This window comes from Petaurus breviceps, unplaced genomic scaffold (genome assembly GCF_028583685.1).
Source record: "Petaurus breviceps papuanus isolate PSGF00001 unplaced genomic scaffold, PetGlider_PUasm1.0 350, whole genome shotgun sequence".
Lineage (NCBI taxonomy): Eukaryota > Metazoa > Chordata > Mammalia > Diprotodontia > Petauridae > Petaurus > Petaurus breviceps.
The window spans coordinates 892,974-909,545 of NW_027186199.1; the positions used below are offsets into that span (position 1 = coordinate 892,974).

Sequence of the window (16,572 nt, forward strand, 5' to 3'; positions counted from 1 at the left end):
TTGGAAATGAACTTTGCTTTGCCTCCCATTGCTCTAGTCACACTGTTTTCTTCACTATCATATGTGTGTATGTGTTTGTGTGTGTGTATATATACACAAACATATTTTTTTTCATTTTTTTCTCTTCTTCACATGTCATATATTTACTGTTCCATTTAATTTTTATTGGCACTTAATCAGGCAACACTTCTGTGTGGCATAGTGGAGAAAGTTTGCTATGGAGCATGGAAGACAGGACTGTAGGTCTCACCTCTAACACATGGGGGCTGTGTGACTCTGAGTAAATCCCTTTACCTTCTGATGTTCTAGGTAACACTAAGGTTATGGAGTTGTAGAGAAAATGATGTCTTGCATTAGTAGAGGGAGTTTTCTTATTTGGGAGTTCACTATACTAATGAAATCATACATTTAGTCCCTATCCACCACCCTATTGAACATTTATTAATTATTTACTCTATAATACCCTTTCCTTTATTTTTCTCTTGGAGATCTCATCAGCTCCCATGGATTACATAATCATCTCTATGCAAATGACTCTCAAATCTATGTATCCATATACCATTAGCAACATATACCATACACAAGCAACAAATGTTTTTTGAATGAATAAGTATGTGAATAAAAAAGAGATTACTGATGACAGAAAGTGTCCCAAAAAGTCTTAGTAGAACTTTAGAAGAATACTACAAATTTCCAAAAACCATCTGAAACATTATTTTAAAATTTTAAAATATTGATATATTTCTGTTTAAAAACTAGTATCACTATATTGCCACTATCTTATGTGTGCATCACCCTAGTTAACTTTTAAACTTTGTTAAAACTTTTATCAGCTGCTGCTCAGAGGATTGAGAACATGGCATTTGCAGTCCTAGCCTTATGATCATCCAAAGATCAAGGTTTAGTTGCATCATGACAGTTCTGATGTGATCCCACAAGAAAAAGTCTAATGGTGATAAGATTAGGGGATCAAGGGCCAAGTAAAAGGACCTCTTCTATCAATCTACTCTACTGAAAAAGTTATCTTCAGAAATCATGGCACCCACAATGCACAATGTCTTGTTCAAATTAAAATTAAAATTTTATTATATGAAATTTACAAAAATAAATAACCATAAAAGACACTGTATGTCCATAAATAGAAAAACAAGTGGGCTAGTCTATAGTAAGAGTTGGACAAGAAATGGCTCAAGTACTACACTGGTAGCCCACAAATATTAGAATTACCACCTTAGGGGGCGGCCAGGTAGCACACCCAGTAAGAGCACCGGCTCCAGTGTTGGGATGACTTGGAGATTGAATCCCAGGCTCATACACTCAGCACCACACCCAGAAATAACCGGCCGTGTAACCTTGAGCAAGTTACTTAACCCCGATTGCTTTAAAAAAAAAAAAAAAAGAATTACCACCTTATCCCTGGTTCCTTTGGAAGCCTTTAGGAAGCTAGAGGTTAGGAAGCTCCAGTCTCTGTCACATACTCCCTGTGTGCCCTTTGGCAGTCAAAAGCCTTGCTAAGTCTCAATTTTCAAACCCGCAAAATAAAGGAGTTGGACCAAATGGCCTTTGAGATCCCTTCCAGTTCTAGCCCTATGGTCCTATTCTCTTTGGAGAATTTATGCAAAGATATGCATGAAAATTCATATGGAATAAGAAGTTATGGCAAGGTTTCAAATCTTGCTGTAGCCAAAAGGATGAAACCATGGATCAACCAAATAAGTTCAGTTAAAATGTATTCACTGCTAGGTATTTGGGGGAGATTAAATAAGATCCCCTGCCCTCATGGAGCTTAAATTAAAATCCATTCCTGATCCTGCACCTTTGCTCAGGTAATTTTCTCTACCTACACTGCTCTTCACTTATCTAAATCCATCTCAGCTTAAGTCACCCTCTCATCCTGGAAAGCCTTCCCAAACAACTCCAGCCCATAAAAACCTTTCTTCTACACTCATACCATATTTTGTCCATACTAATTAAATGGCAATTCCCCATATGCTGCCCTGTGAGATCTCTTTATACTGTTATGACATGCCTTTTCAACTAGGTTACAAGCTCTCTGGAGTCAGGAAACCATCATCTTCATCTTTGTATCCACTACAACAAGGGCAGGTAGGTGGCACAGTGGATAGAATGCCAGGCCTGGCTGGAGTTGGGAAGACTCATCTTCACAAACTCAAATCAGGCCTCATATACTTACTAGGTGTGCGACTCTGGACAAGTCACTTAATCCTGTTTGCCTCAGTTCCTCATCTGTAAAATGAACTGGAGAAGGAAATGGCAAACCACTTCAGTATCTTTTCTAAGAAAACCCCAAATGCGGCCATGGAGAGTGAGACACAACTGGAAAACAACTCAACAACAACACCCATTACAATATTTAGTAGAGTAGCTATCTATCGTTCCTTGAAGGCAGGGAAAATTTTCTTTGTACCTTCGGGGTAGCATTTTGCCTAGAAAGTTGTAGGTGCTTTAAAAATGCAGTTAGGTAGCATAGTAGACTGAGTGTTTGGTCCTGGGGTGCAGAAACCCTCAGTTTAAATCTAGCCTCATACACATACTAGCTGTGTGATCCTGGGCAAGCCATTTAACCCCTGTCTTGCCTCAATTTCCTCAACTGTAAAATGAAGATAATTGTGGTAAAATGATATCCCTCTGGATCAACCTTCTATCTATTATCAAACGCCATATGGTCCAAGATCTGCTTTATTATAGTACTTCAGAAGAGCCCAAATCTCCATGAGAATAAAGAGGTTCAAGAATGAATTCTCTTGTGAAAAAAGTGGTACTGGGTCCAAATACTGGAAGAACAGAGAGACATGAGGGTAGTTACTGTTACATAATCTTTTAATCTAGGCAGCTTTTTATCTACCTTCATGATATTCCTTTGACCTATTTAGGTTAAGAATCTTGCCAAACAAGAAAATAAGATTAGTCTGTCATAACTTGTTCTTTTAATTAAAAAAAGAAAACACATACATATTATCATCATGACAAAACAAAAATTGAAAACCGTCTTAAAAAAAAAAGCTACAGCTACTGGCTCTCCAGATATTGGCCTCTTTTCTCAATGAATTCAGTCCCTAGCTCACAGTCTTTCTTTTCACCCCAAACAAATCCTACCCTTTTACTAAAGAACTTCAATATACTTGTTAACAACTTGTCAACACTTTCATGTTTCTGTTCCTTGGTCTTCTCAAATCCCATGATCTGTTCTTCTAGTCCACCTCAGCTATACATAGGGAGGTCCACACCCTTCATCTTATAATCACCTACAAGTTTTCCATTTCCTTGATCAAGAACTCTGAAATTCTTTATCCAGTCATAACCTATATTCCTTTGCTTCCTATGCCCTATTCCTCCTTAACCTAGTCTCTGTGACTCCAATCCCTTCATCCCTCATTATGGTCCCATAGCATTACGCATACTCTGGTTATACTTTTCTCACTTCCCCATATCTATCCCTTGGCTAACCAGTTAAACTCTGTATTATCTTCTACTATGGAATTCCTTCATCCCTTGTTCTATCACCAGTCACACTTTGTTAAACCCTAAATCTGAATTACTTTGACCATCTATATTCTCTGTTTCTTACTCAGATGGTGCCAAATGAGGTTGAAGGCATATAACTGTGTGCTGAACATACACAATAAAAGTTAATGTTATTTAATATCAACTGGAACCACAAGGCAAAAAGGCAGTCTTTTTACTTCTTCCTAATTGATTCCTTGAACTACTAAACAATAACAACTGATTCTTTTTTTTTTTTTTTAAGCAATTGGGGTTAAGTAACTTGCTCAAGGTTACACGGCCAGTTATTTCTGGGTGTGGTGCTGAGTGTCTGAGCCCGGGATTCGATCTCCAGGTCGTCCCAACACTGGAACCGGTGCTCTTACTCGCTGAGCCACCTGGCTGCCCCTAGCAACTGATTCTTTATCTCACCACGACAGTTATTCCAAAACCTCTCTTCTTTCCTCAAATCCTCCATATTGTCTCTTCTCCCAAAGTCTCAGCCAAGAATCTCAATTCATACTTCACTGAGAAAATCTAAGCCACTTACCATGAGCAGCTTCTTTTCCCCTTCTTTACATCTCATAACACTTTTGTTTCATTCCCCATTGTCTTCTCTTTTAGAATCAGAAATTCCTCCTTGGAATATCTGATTATGAATCTGGCCTTTCTCCTTCTCAAGGCCAATTTCATTACATGTACCTTTCATCCTATCTCTTTCCATCTTTTCCAATAGACTGTTCCCATCATCATCCCTTCTCTCCCTATCTACTAGTTCTTGCTTGCTGCCCACACCCCCAAGGCTACACAAACCTGAAAAAAATCTTTACTAGATCTCACCATCCCTCCTAACTATTATCTGATATCTCTCCTTTTCTCAAACTCCTTGAAAAAACTATCTACACTTGTTATCTAAAGTCACTGCCTCTACTTCCTCTCTTACTACTAAACCTTCTGCATTTGACATTGTTAACCCTCTTCTCATTCTGGATTTGTTGTTAAGTTATTTTCATTTGTGTCTGGCTCTATTCACTGTGCCACTTAACTGACCATCATTTTGGAATACTCTAATCTTTTATCATTCCATCTTTCCTTCTGTTGTACAACTACAAACCCCGTTCTTCATCCTTAGTGGGGTCTCCAATCTCTCAGTTCTTTCCCATGCCATCACCCCTATATTGGCTACACTATCCTCCATTCGCTGTCCTATTCTGACTCCTTGGTGAACCAGTTCAATTCTACACTAGCTTTTACCCTTCAGTTCCTTTCCTCCATGTCAATCCTGCCCTGCCAAGCACCAGTCTTATATTTCTTCCACCATCTATCTATACACATACTGCTGAAAAAAAAGCTGGAAAAAATCACAAAGCCACGCTGACTAGGTCTACTACAAATTTGTTAGGTAATCTCAATTAGGACTTCACTTGTAGGAAGGGAATCGTTTTACGCCTCTTTAATTGATTCATTATCCCAGTTACTACAGCAGTTTTTCCAAATCTTTATACGCCTCCTCAAAAATCCCAAGACTCCTCTTCATTCTTAGCTCAAATTTTACTGAAACAATTGAGGTAATTTGTTGAGAGCGCCTGCTTCTCGCATCCTCATCTCACACAATAAAGAAGCCCTTTACCACTATCTCCAAAGAGAGGTGGCCCTTCTCTTTGCCAAGGCAAACCACCCATTCCATCCTGTCTTCTCCAGTGGACTGCCACATCAGTTATCCCCAGTCCCTTATTAATCATCATTTTCTGCCTGTGTAGTGGCTGCCTCTCTATTACCTAAAAACATGTCTCTCCCTCATCTACAAAAAACTCTCATTTGATCTATTCATCTCCACTAGCTATTATTCTATATCTCTCCTTTTTGTGACTAAGCTCTGAGAAATACACCTCAATATATGATTGTGATGGAATACTATTGTGCTATAAGAAAAGATCAGCAGGACGCTAAACCTGGAAAGACTTATATGAACTGATGCAAAGTGAAATGAGCAGAACCAAGAGAATATTGTACATAGCAACAGCAATACTGTAGGGTGATCAAATATGAATGACTTAGCTATTCTCTGCAATACAATGATCTAACACAACTCTGAAGGACTTATGAAGAAAAATGCTATCCATCCCCAGAGAAAGAACTGATAGAGTCTGACTATAGATCGAAGCATACTTTTTTTTACTTTCTTTATTTTTCTTATTTTTTTTCTAGGTTTTCCTTCACAACATGACTAATATAGAAATATTATGCATGACTACACAAGTCTTCTCAATGAAGGCAGAGGGAAGGGAGAGAATTTGGAACTCAATATTTTAAAAAACAAATGTTAAAATTTGTTTTTATATATAATTAGGGAAAAATAAAATACTAAACAAATTTTTAAAAAGAGAAATCGACCTCAAAATAAATGCTTGTTGACTGACTGCTAGTTAACAGCAAGAATTCCTTTTAATCAGTCATGATGAATGATGGATAACTTCCAACAGAGACCAAACTTTTCAAAAGAAGGAGAAAATCTTATTTCTCTTGCAAATTAAGGTAAATTCATCTTAGGCTGGGCTTTCCTGCTTCAGGCCCAGAACCTGAACTGTCATCAACATTAGCTAAGATACCAGATGAACCTATTCCTAACCATGGCCTGGAGAGGGAGAAGGAAATATAATTTTCTCCCAACAGGGCCCTGAAGGGGAAGGTTTAATTCTCTAATACAAACGTGGCCTGAAAAATCATTTTTGTGGTATAGGCGGGGAGAGATTAAAGTTGAAACATTAAAGCCAACAATGCTTCCCCTTAAGCCAATAAGCCCACTTAAGGAGTGACTCTAGCAAAGAGATAATCTTGTGGCCCCCTGGAAGCCCTGTGGATACTCTTTTCCACTTTATTGTACACCCACAATATGTCAATTATTGTCCTTTACCATGATATCCTAAATGACACCACCACCTGTAACCACTACTAGGGATTTATGAATCATATTTTCCTAAACCATACTCAGAAACATAAGCAATTTAAATAGAAGTCACCAAGATTACCAGGAAAAAGGATTAACTCAGTGGGAGTCCTGTAAGAACTGTTAATCTAACAATAATCTGTTTCTGGCTAGAAAATTAATATACCACAGAAATGAAAAATTATAAGAACACCTTGGAAGAAGACACCAAGAAAGTTAGTTGTTTCTCCAGTCTATTCTGTACCTCACTCTCCTCCTAGAACCTTTTATCTTTTTTTGGATCAGACCTGTGATTTCATCCTGATAGGGTGCTCTCAGTGAGAAACTTCATCTACTGGGGCAGCTAGGTGGCACAGTGGATAGAGCACCAGACTTAAAGTCAGGAGGACCTTGGGTAAATCACTTAATCCCAATTTCCTTGCCTCCCTCCCTCAAAAAAAAAAAAAAAAAGAAACTTCATCCACTAATGTAGATCAGTGATCTCTTTTCAAAATTTGCTGTCTCAGAAAGTTTCTTGGGAGCTCTGGGAGATTAAGCAACTTGCCCATGGTCACACAGACAGTAGGTGGCAGAGAGGTGGTTCTCTATCCACTAGGCAGCACTGCCCCTCTGTTCCCTTTCCTACCACACACAAGCACTCGCCATAGCTATAGGTTCCATTTTTCCTTCTCTTTTGCCAGGAGCTTTCTCAATACATGACAAAGTTTCTCAAAAAAAAATCTCTTTGGAGATTCCAAAGCCTACCTTTACAAACTTGGGGACTAAAAGGGACGTCTCTCTCCTCCATCTTCTCCATCCCTAGAAGACTGCACACTCCTTGAGGTCAGGGACTGTCTTTGTTCTCTTTGTCAAGGAGAGCCCTGAACAAAGGGCTTTGCATGTAGAAGACACGCAATACCAAATATTTGCTGATTCAAACCCCTTATTCCTCCCAAAGAACTGTATCCACAGTCTATGTGTAGGTGGCTACAAACCATTCCCATTGTGTTTGGAGGGACAATTTTTTCCCCATAGAGGCTGAAAGGTCCATTCACTTCACATCAATTATGTTCTTACTCCCCTCTTTCTACTTTGTAGCTAGCAATGGAGTTTCTACAATTCCTAGCAGCAATCAAATTTTTAACCAGTTTACTATGGTACTATGCAAAGCATTAACTCTACTCCAGACCCCAAACTATGCAAATTACTGTAGATTTCTGGGATAGGCCTGTGAAGGTACTGGTTAATCTGGCCTAGATATAGGGCATGATATGACAATGGAGCACCTTAGCTGCTCCAAAAAACATCATCATGCTAAGAGGAAGGGAAGACAGCTATGACCTCTCCATAGCCCCTCAGTCTGCTATGCTTTATCCATGCTGTCCACGTTCATGTGCACCTGCACAAACTCATTAAACCCTCTTTATAATCTGTCAATCCTACTTTCCTTCAAGCCTTCCTACTCTGCCCCGGCATCTTCCACAAATATTCTTGTGATTAATATTTTTAAAGTCTCAAACTAGGCAAGCACTAGGTATATTCAGGTTCTGCAGACATATACTGAAATGATAAGGAATTATCTGCTTCATTACTTGGAAGAAATTGACACCAGGCTAGATTGCCCCATTGGTATAGAAACTCCTCTTCCCTCCCCCTACTCCCACATCTTTCCCAATTTCCCATCTTACCCAGAATTGTGAAGCAACGCAGGACTTCATTGTGATTCTTAATGACCAAGGGGTTGAGTGAATCCACTGGGGCACAAATCTGCTCCAAGGAACAGAGGAAAGAAATTACGGAGATGACCACTGCCTAAGGAACCTCATTCTATGGTGGTCACCTACATGTTTGGAAAGGACCAGTCCCCAGATATAAGGGAAATGCTCAAAATGGGGGGCAAACACCCTTGCAAATTCTCCCAACAACCTGTGCAATATTTACATCCATACACAGGGCTCCTATATCTTGCAGGAAAGGGATATTTGAGGAGGATCCACTTCTCCTATATCCCTCCTTCCACCAACTGCTTAGATAGTAAAGTTCCCAGGACAGAATAGCAAAATTGGAGATGCAGAGGGGACTAGAAGAAGCCACCCAGGACCCTCCCAAAACTATATGGCATCCCTAAATGTATTCTCAATTTAGGGATTATCTCATTTTCTGGACAATAACCTCCCAACACTTTTAAAACAAATGAAAATAGAAGTTGTGTCAGCAAAAGAAAGCAAGTACCACTTAGTGGTTCCAGGCTGAGCCAGAGCTAATATAGGGAGCCTTCCTGGGATGGTAACTAAAGCTTTATCATGAATCTCAAGCCAGACCTCAGGACTCTAGTGCCTCTCCTCGCTTGTGGGATATGAGAGGAGTAAAACTTATCACCAAATAGAAAAAAGCAGCTATTACCACTAAGTTGTAAGACACAGAGAAATTTCTAGAAAAAGTGAATTTCTCATGCCAGTCTAGGATCAGCTAGGGTAAAAGCTGATTAAGGGCAGTTCAGAATTACCAGCTTTTTTTCTACTTAGTTATTACCTTTGGTGCAAATAGCAAAGCTAATAAATCTGTTGTTCTTTCCTTTCCTGATAAGGCCAGGCCTCCTTTCCATAGACCATGCCCCAACTTTACACATCTCTGAACTATTGAAGCCCTATTTCTTAGGCCAATTTTCCCTTTATGGGATCTGAAACTAAAATGAGTCACCAATAATCATAAAAAAAAACATCATCTGATGTTGAGTCAAAATCACTTTCTGCAGCTTGGTTTTCCATAGGGCTCTCTTCCTATAAAACTCCTGATGTGGTCAAGACTTTTCGCTTGAAAAAAAAGCTATACCTCAATTACAGTCTCACATTGGAATGTCCTTCAATGCCTGGGTCTCCTTGCCCTGGAACATCTATTCCCTGTGGCCTTCTCATTCTTCTGCCAGGCCAGCCTCCTTTCCCCTTTGGTAGGTTCTTCCTAGGGCCTGCATTTTGTGCAGGGAACCAGGCCAGTCAGCTTCCACTCCCTTCCTGGTCTGCTCTTGACTTTGCTGACTTTGCTTGACTTTGACTTTTCAAAACCATACCTGACACCAAATACTTCCAGTTTCCCCCTCCTCCCCTTGCCAATACCATTTCCTTTTCAGCTCCCTCTAGTTCATCTTCTTTCGTTTAAAATGTTAAGTTCTCTGAGGACAGGTGTACCTTTCTTTTTTATTTTATTTGTATCGCTAGAACTTAGCATAGTGCCTGGTATATAGTGAACACTTAACAAATGCTTGTTTCCTTCTTTCCAGAGGAAAAAGTTTCATAGGGCATCAAGTCTAACCTGTACCAGAAAAGGAATCCTCTCTAAAATATCCTCAATCAAGTGGCCATTTAGCCTCTGATGGAAGAACTTCAGTGATGGGGATGCACTGCCTTCTAAGATAGCTTATTTCACTTTCAGATACCTCTAATTATTTGGAATATTTTCCTTACATGAAACAAAAATCTGCCTCTGCAACTCCTAATCATTTCTTCTAATTTTATTCCCATTACCCTAAGGAATTTGAGGATAGGAAAAGTTCTCACAGGCTCCACTTCCCTCAATCTTCAGAACTCCAGAGCAGGACTACAATTTACCAGTGATTTTCCTAGAGAGTCCTGCTGAAGTGCAGAGTCCCCTGGGCTAAGGTATTTGTACTCTGGTGCCCAGATTTCTAAACAGGTCAACAATGACATAAAGAGTAAGTGCCAGGAGGGCACAAGGCTACCACAGAAATAAGCCTCGTGTATGTGAGTTCATGTGAGACAAAAAAGACAGTGAGATGGAGAGACTATAAAAAATCTGGCTTCATAGCAAATTCAGTTAATCCTGTCAGTTGATCTGGTTCATTTCCACACTGAAGACAGGAGAATCTGAGAGAGAACCAGAAAACCCAGGAGCCAAAGAAGAGAAACAGAAGAAGCCACCACTTCATGAGTTCTAGGGTGTAGGTTTAATAATGATCAAATAAATCTTAATCTTGGGGGATGGTTATATAAAGCAGTTTCCTTTAGATCCTGAGTCCATTCTTGAAAATAAGGACCCTGTTTTATTCATTTTTGTATCTCCGTTAGAGCTTTCATACAAAGGAACTGCCCAATATATGTTTGATAACTGAATAAATGGACTGCCTCATGAGTAAATGAGTATTCTCTATCACCAGCAGCATCTAAGCAGAAGCTGGATAGCCTTCTGTCAGGGAGATTATAAAGTATATTTCTAGAGTGGGAGAAAAGAAGGAGTATATAGCCTCCAAGACCACTTACAATCTAAATAATTAACATAACATAATAATGAGAACTATTCTTTATGGTTACAATGGACACTAAAGACTTCATTCCAAGAAGTATCCTTTCTCTGTGGAGTCACCTGAATAAAAGCAAACTCTCTTAACCAAAAACTCCAAATCAACTCCATTGCAATGGGGCCATCTGCTTCCAAACTCACACTCAAAGCTGGAGGAAGGAAGTTTGGAGGCCAGAGGGAGTTCTAAGGAACTGTCCAAAATTTTCCATAAGGTACACCCATAGCTAAATGTATAGCAATTTAAAAATATTCCCTTCCTCCTGGTCCCTACTTACTCAAAGGCAGACAAGAAGAGGTTCTTAGTCAGCAGCCCCATTTTTTTCCACAAGTCTTTGGTCCAATGTTCCAGGTCAGCATCAAAACTAAAGACTCTTTTTTCCTAGCCTGAGGAAATAGCACGGGCCAGACACAGTTCTAATCCCTTGTATATAGGAAGCATCCTCTCCATTCTCTCCCTTTTCTTATCCCCTCTTCTGATCGTGTGACCAAACAGTCTTACCTGGGGGTGCAAAGCAGCCAGAAGTGTATCAACTTGCACCTCCAACGTGCGGCTCCCCATGTTCACAGAAGCTTCAAGAATCTGCCCAAGACTCTGTTCATGTAGTGGGAAGGATAAAAATGGATAGTCAGTCAGGAGGTTAAAGATACAATCTTTTGGCAGGGATGGGGGCAGGAAACCAAACCTGTATTCTCCCGACAACACAAACCTATCCAAGGATCAACTCAAGAAGAGCACCCTTCTTCCTGTCCAGTTCAGTGCCAAAGAAACGGCAGTGGCCTACTACAGAGCCTCTTGCCCCATCACATATCCCAAAATAACCTCGGAATTGCAAGTCCAGATCCACAGGGTCTCAGGGATGCAAAGCTGCTACAGAAGGCTTGTTTCAGTTGGGTAGGTTAGTTTCCAGGACAGAAAGCATCTAATGAGAGTGAAACTAAGTGGTTCCAGATCCCAACCTGATGTTATAAGTCACTACAATGGGTCAGGAAGGGTCTGATTCAGACCAGATCCCCAAACAGGCTAAGAACCTATAAGGGGTTCTGGCAAGAGACCTAAAAGAAACCTGGCATACCCAAATCTAGGTAAGTAAGGTTACATTAAGGGGATCATTTTTACTTTCTATTTTTAAAAGCCTCCAGGGAAGAAGCTTTAACAACCACTAGCCTATCAAAAATTTTTTCCTACTATACAACTTATAGTTTCACAATAAACCCCTTTGATCTTTAAATAAAGGCAAGCTCTTTTGGAAGAGTCCAATAGCTGTGTGTGCTTAGCAGGTACATATACATATATGTGCCCAGTGATACGGGCCAATATCTGAAGGACTCAGCTCTCTGGATATATCCACAATGAAGTGCTAGCCCTGGTTGAGGGCCTTGAGCCCAGTGGCTTACCTTGGACACATAAAAGGTCTCAGCATGCTTCTTATAGAGGGCAATGATTCCTGGGATGAGCCTCGGCAGCTGTTCCTCTAGCTTCTCACTAGGCAACAGGTGACTCATGGGCCCTAGTGCCTCAACCACAGCCAGTCGAAGCTGGAAAAAGAAAAGCCAGTGTTCATCCCAACCAGGTATCACTAGCTGGAGAATACTAATCAAGTCTTAATTATGTGTAAAGCAATATACAGGCCATACGGGGCATAAGAAACCATAGAATCTGCTCTCATTTAGCTTCAGCTTGTGGTCTAGTGGGAAGACAGATGTGGATACACAGGGAATAATAAGGCAGCACAGGAGTCTATCCCTGAGGGCTACTGAGACTAAGTGAAATCACATTCAGGTAAGAGATCCCTGTGGGCTAGGGTGGTCCAGAAAACCTTCAGCAAAGAAGAGGAAGTGGAGCTGGGTCTGGGCTAGACACACCACTATGGCTTACCCTGTCAAACAGCATCTTGAGATTTAAGGGTATGAGCAACAGCATGGGAAAGGAATGTCAACACCTGTAATGCATTTTAACACCAAGCCTGGATTAATAGTCTAGCTCAAAAAAAAACAACCAAAAAACATAAGGAAGTTACCTGGACAGGGCTGTAATGTACCCCTGATCAAAACCCTATGTCTTTCCTCTGCAAAGGATTCCATTTTAAACCTATCACCTTATTCAACACGGACTTTTACTGAGCACCTATATGATAAAGATCTTGGTTTGGAAGGTTTGGGTGAAGGGAGAATACAAAGAAATTTAAAATACAATTTTTCCTCTCAAGGTGCTTAAAAATACCAAGTGGATAGCACTAGTCATGCAGTTACTATTTAATAAAAACATCTCAGGAGTGAGTAGTTATGAAGCAGCCCAAATTCTTTACCTTTGCTTCCCGGCTCTGTAGCCAGTGGTTGAAAAGCACATCATAAGCACTGAAGATCTCAGCGGAAAATGTGTCCTTCCGGACAGTGGGGTCTGGAGCTTGATCCAGATTGGCTAGGTATTCCAGGATGCTGTCACTGAAGTGCTGCAGAGCTGTGGTACAAATAGTCCCAAATGAATATCTGCTTTCTGATTCTCAGATAGCATCAGTATTACTATCATCACTTCAAAATCAATCTACAAACTGCCTGGCAAGTGAGTACCAACTTCTGAGGGTCAATTGCTACTAGAATGTACTACTCACTCTTTGTCTCTATATAATGAAATCTTCTTTCTTCAAGGACTCATTAATATGCCACCGCCTTCATGAATATTATTAGAATCTAAACTCCTTAAGGGTAGGAACTGTGACATCTTTCAACTTTGTATATGCTATATCTAGCGTAGATGATTGTTCAACTGAATTATTGGGTTTTCTCTGAACTAAGGGGATACGGAGCAGGAAATAGAAGGTGATGGCACAACTGAAATAAAATGCCCTTTCCAGGGGTGGCCAGGTGGTGCAGTGAGTAAGAGCATCGGCCCCAGAGTCGGGATGACCTGGATCAAATCCGGGCTCAGATAGCACCACACCCAGAAATAACTGGCCGTGTAACCTTGAGCAAGTTACTTAACCCCAATTGCTTAAAAAAAAAAAAATTTAATAAATAAAATAAAATAAAATGCCCTTTCTGGGCTGTCTCTGGCAGTAAGAACCAGATCTTACTCTCAATGGGTCAGATGCTTGAGGCCAAGAAAAATGAAGCCTCCTGAGAGGGACTTACCTGCTCACTAGCAATTGTCACATGTACTTTCTAAACTACTAGGGCCAAAGATCCCTGTGTCAAAGGTGCCTATTTGCCTTCCTTTGCCCTAAGGGAAGGGGTTTAAGATCACAGGTGAGAGAGCTGGGTTCTAACCTGCTCTTTTCTCTACCCTAGGCCCTCTCTCCCCAGAGGCTGGGCTGCTACTTATATGGGCTCACAGTTAACTGCAGGCCAGCAGCTTGTCAAAGAATAGCTGTTCCAGAATCCCTGCTCTGCTTGCAAACTGAGATGGGAAAAAAAAACCAAAAGTCCACAGAGGGCCAATTCTTACCAAAGCAAAATACAGACTTCATCTGGTCTTGCCGGGCCAGGTTTAGCATTGGTAACATTGTCGTCAGAATGGAATTTAAAAAGGGCACCATGCCAAATACTATAAGAAAGAAAAACAAAGTGCAGATCATTTTGTCTTTCTACATTCATCCTGTCATTTCTAGCCATGAAACAACAACCCATTCCAGGGATTACAGGGAGACACTTGTTATGTATTTTGACTGCATCTAATGTAGAGTGTTCATAAGAGAAAAGACAGGTGAAAATAAGGACCATGGTCCCCAAAAACCCATTCTAAAAGTCCCTCCTAGGCAGTGAAGAGAGGAGTAAGAGATGGCATTCTGCCACAAGGTCCTGAAAAAAAGCTTGAAGATGATGATAAATAATTAGCCATAACTCACTCTACCAAAGTACGCACCTCCCTTTATTCAAGCTTCCCTCTTATGACTTCTTTTTCCCCAGAGACATTAATCGTATCCATCTTTACTTAAAGTCATGTCTCTCACCTATATAAAACTGTTTGGAGAGGGGGGAAAGTTCAAGGGGGAAGGTCCACACAATTTGATTTGTCTTAATCTGTAAGATGGCTACACAAGAATATACTTGGGCCCTGGTAACCCCATAAGGAGATGCTGCATTTAGTCATACAGCAGCTACCACCTAGAGTTGAGATGATCACAGAATGCAGAAGAGCTCCTTCCTGCAGAAGTAATATGCATAACCAGTGAGCCTCACATCACCCAGTGCCAAAGTGGAACTAACTGGGCAAATGGTCTTTCACAAAGGCTGCCCCCACCATGGGCTGCTAACGAAAAGCACTCTAAGGATACCTCCCTTGGACCATCAAACTCCAATACTGTAGGAATGGCAAGGTGTTATATAAGAGACCACAGGAGCTCTTTAGCATTAGCAAACTTGGCAGAAACACAATTGATTTCCCCTGAGCAGCTGGAAAGGTATGAAGTTGTGTAGCACAGTGAAAAACCGATGAAGAACTGGGATTCAGGAGACTTGGGTTCTAACCCAGACTGTGCCACTAGTAAATTCTATAATCACTTTCCTCCCAGCAATCACCCATGTAGGTAATACAAGTATTATTGGTTCCATTTTATAAAAATCAGTCTTATAATCTCTCCCTTTGTTACTTCAGTTGTAAAATTAGTGTCTTGACTTCTACCTCTCTCTGACTGTGCTTCTTTTGGATATGGTAGAGTAAACTCTGTCAACTCCCTCAGAGAAATACAAAAAGATACATGAAACAGAACTCGGGTATCAGTACTGCTGGACCAAACTGAAAAAAGGAACACGACTGTACTAATGGATACACATAAGCTCTCCAACTACACCTGGGTCCTCCCTGCAGCAAGTAAGTGCTTCTGTTCCTTCCTAATTGATTCCCGATCAATCTCCCCACAGAAGCTACACCAAACCTTTTCTTTCTTTCCACCTGGCCAATTCTACTTTTTAAGGTGTTCTTTTCTTTGGCGAATTTTTGCATATCTTTTTTTTCTTCTCCTCACTGGATATTTTTACTTCTTTTACCATTTGATTGTTCTGTTTTTTAAGGTGCTATTTTCTTCAGTACTTTTTTGTGTCTGCTTTATCCAGCCAATGACTTTTTTTCCTAATTTTTTTTCATCACTGTAATTTTTTTCCTAATTTTTTACCCACCTTATTTCATTTTTTTAAATCTTTTTTGAGCACTTCCAGGAATTCTTATTGGATGTGAGACCAATTCACATTTTTCTCTGAGGCTTTGGATGTAGCAGTTTTGACTGTTGTCTTCTTTTTAGTTTGTGTTTTGATCTTCCCTGTTACCAGACTAACTTTCTATGGTCAGGATTTTTTTTGGTTCTTGCTCGTTTTTTTCCAGCCTATTTTTTGACTTTTTCTTTTTTTTGTATTAAGTTGAGCTCTGCTCCCAGGGTGGAGGGGGTACTGTCCCAAATTTCAGGGATTTTGTGCAGCTGTTTTCAGAACTAGCTCCGGGAGTTTGTAAGCTTTCAGTTCTTCCAAGTGGCATGATCTAAGGAGAGGTGTGCTCACTGCTGTCCTGCCCTGTGTTCTTATCTGTGAATGATCACAAGCACTCTTTTCAGTCCTGAAACTGTGAACAGGGTCCTGGCTACCTGTAATGGGAATGCAAATTTGGAAGATCTTCCCTGCCCCTAGGCTGGAGTGCACCTGAAGCCTGGCGTGGGAGGCTTGTTTTTCAGTAGATACTTTTTGATTGGCCAGTGGGTCAATAAAGTTGTTACATTCTCTGAACCAGGAGAAGGCTATATAAGCCCTGATGTGAGGCTTTGTTTTGGGGGCTCACTTTGAGAAGTGTTCTGTGATTTGATATGGATTCTGGGAAGCCGTTGTCCAAAGCTCCCCCCCCCGCC

General features: G+C 40.5%; 1 protein-coding gene across 9 annotated transcripts in view; it reads right to left on the minus strand.

Moving 5' to 3' along the window:
- Nucleotides 1-16,572, minus strand: part of MROH1 (maestro heat like repeat family member 1) — a 183,653-nt gene that overhangs the window by 109,018 nt on the left and 58,063 nt on the right. For all 9 annotated transcript variants that reach the window (XM_069097030.1, XM_069097031.1, XM_069097028.1 and 6 more), the window contains 5 exons: nt 14,187-14,285; nt 13,051-13,202; nt 12,140-12,280; nt 11,244-11,336; nt 8,119-8,197 (listed from right to left, as the gene is read on the minus strand). In XM_069097030.1, the coding sequence (XP_068953131.1) occupies nt 8,119-8,197; nt 11,244-11,336; nt 12,140-12,280; nt 13,051-13,202; nt 14,187-14,285 (564 nt within the window). The remainder of the gene's footprint in view (nt 1-8,118; nt 8,198-11,243; nt 11,337-12,139; nt 12,281-13,050; nt 13,203-14,186; nt 14,286-16,572) is intronic.